Raw genomic sequence first — 1531 nt, 5'->3', positions numbered from 1 at the left:
AGGTAGTGGTTAAGTCAGGGGTGGATAATTCCAGTTCCTGAGGCCCGCTATGCTGTAGCTTTTAGATTTTTCCTTGGTCAAAAACACCTGAATCAATTTGCTGAATTAGCTCCTCAGTATGCTGTCAGTTTCTGCAGTTCTTTTAATAATCTAATTACTTGAATCAGGTTTGTTGGACCATGGACACCTCTAACAGTTACAGCATGGAGGCCCTCAGGAACTGGAATTGCCTAACCCTGGGTTAAGTGGTATGGCTTTGTAGTTAAATACCAGCAGCTAACGCTTTTAGCTCATACCTTTAGGTGGAAAGTAGGATTTGCTCTCAGCTTTGTGTGGCCAGTCGACCACCAGGTGACCGAAGCGACGGAAGCTTGAGGTGATTTCATCTAAATAAAAAAGAGAAAACAGAGGGATGAAGACAAGATACAGAACTGAAATAACAAAAAGTGTTCAAGTGATCCTCACCTTCATCTATGTCAGGAGGCAACCCCCCCACAAAAACCTTACGGGAGAAGCGCTCAATGCGCTCCCCGTTCTGATGGGGGTAACAGTTTGGGGATCCAAGGACTCCTGGAACACCCTGATTGCCGTGGCCATCGTCAAGGAGATTGTCGTCAATCGGGAAAAGGGAGGAGCGGCCTGGTGGGGACATAGAGGGAAGATGAGGGCGCAGCAGATTGAAAAAAAAAGTCTTTGCATAAACGCATAATCACTTCCTGTTAGGTCACAGCATCAGTACCTCTCTAAGGAACATCATTCCTCCTCTGGGAATGGGAGAGATTAAAAGCAAAGCTCTCTATTAGAAAAAAAAAAGTCTGCTTTCATTACGCTGCAACACAGAGACAAAGCAGCAGCTTAAAGCCAGGATTATGTGCAGTTCAGTTTTGTCAGATCAGATCTGTGACTGTGACATAATAATCTGTTCTCCATATTAAGCACCATGGCAGATAAAGCAGGACTGAAAAGCTGCAACAAAATCCTAAGGACACCAAAATGTTCAGTTTCTAATCCATGCCAATTAAATGATTAAAAAGACAGATATGACAGGTGTAGTAAAAAATTATCCACAGCTGTGCAGAAGGCAAATATTTTTGGTTTAATCTGAATTAAATGTTCTGATTTATATAGACCATTACATTGTGGTTATTAAAAAAAAAAGTTTTTGGATACCAAATAAGCAGGGAGCTCCTGTTAGCTTAAATGAAACAGACAGTTTGAATTCACAGAAATCCTAAAACATTCATTCACAAACTGAAATGAGGCTGCATTACAAATTTAGAAAGCTGGGAGTCAGCAAAGGTTCCTGAGAGAAAAAAATCACAAGACTGTCAGAAAAGGGAAAAGGGAAACACTCGGATCAATTTGGACTTTGGAAAATATTGAACCAAAACTGGGGTGCCTTACAAAAGTATTCACACCACTTAAACTATACCCATTTCATTATATATTTAATTGAAATATCAATTAGCAAGACAAAGAGTGAAGACTACGTGCAAAGAGGCATAAAATTTGAGCATCATTCTCTCTCTCT

At 40.6% G+C, this 1531-nt stretch overlaps 1 protein-coding gene across 4 annotated transcripts in view; it reads right to left on the bottom strand.

Moving 5' to 3' along the window:
• The window catches only part of cpeb2 (cytoplasmic polyadenylation element binding protein 2), a 31030-nt gene that overhangs the window by 5120 nt on the left and 24379 nt on the right, over positions 1 to 1531 (bottom strand). For all 4 annotated transcript variants that reach the window (XM_015404288.1, XM_015404289.1, XM_015404290.1 and 1 more), the window contains 2 exons: positions 466 to 639; positions 297 to 386 (listed from right to left, as the gene is read on the bottom strand). In XM_015404288.1, coding sequence (XP_015259774.1) covers positions 297 to 386; positions 466 to 639 — 264 coding nt within the window. The remainder of the gene's footprint in view (positions 1 to 296; positions 387 to 465; positions 640 to 1531) is intronic.

This window comes from Cyprinodon variegatus, unplaced genomic scaffold (genome assembly GCF_000732505.1).
Source record: "Cyprinodon variegatus isolate N-32 unplaced genomic scaffold, C_variegatus-1.0 Scaffold1683, whole genome shotgun sequence".
Lineage (NCBI taxonomy): Eukaryota > Metazoa > Chordata > Actinopteri > Cyprinodontiformes > Cyprinodontidae > Cyprinodon > Cyprinodon variegatus.
The sequence above is the reverse complement of the archived record's forward strand: the minus strand, read 5'-3'. Positions and strand labels throughout refer to the sequence as shown.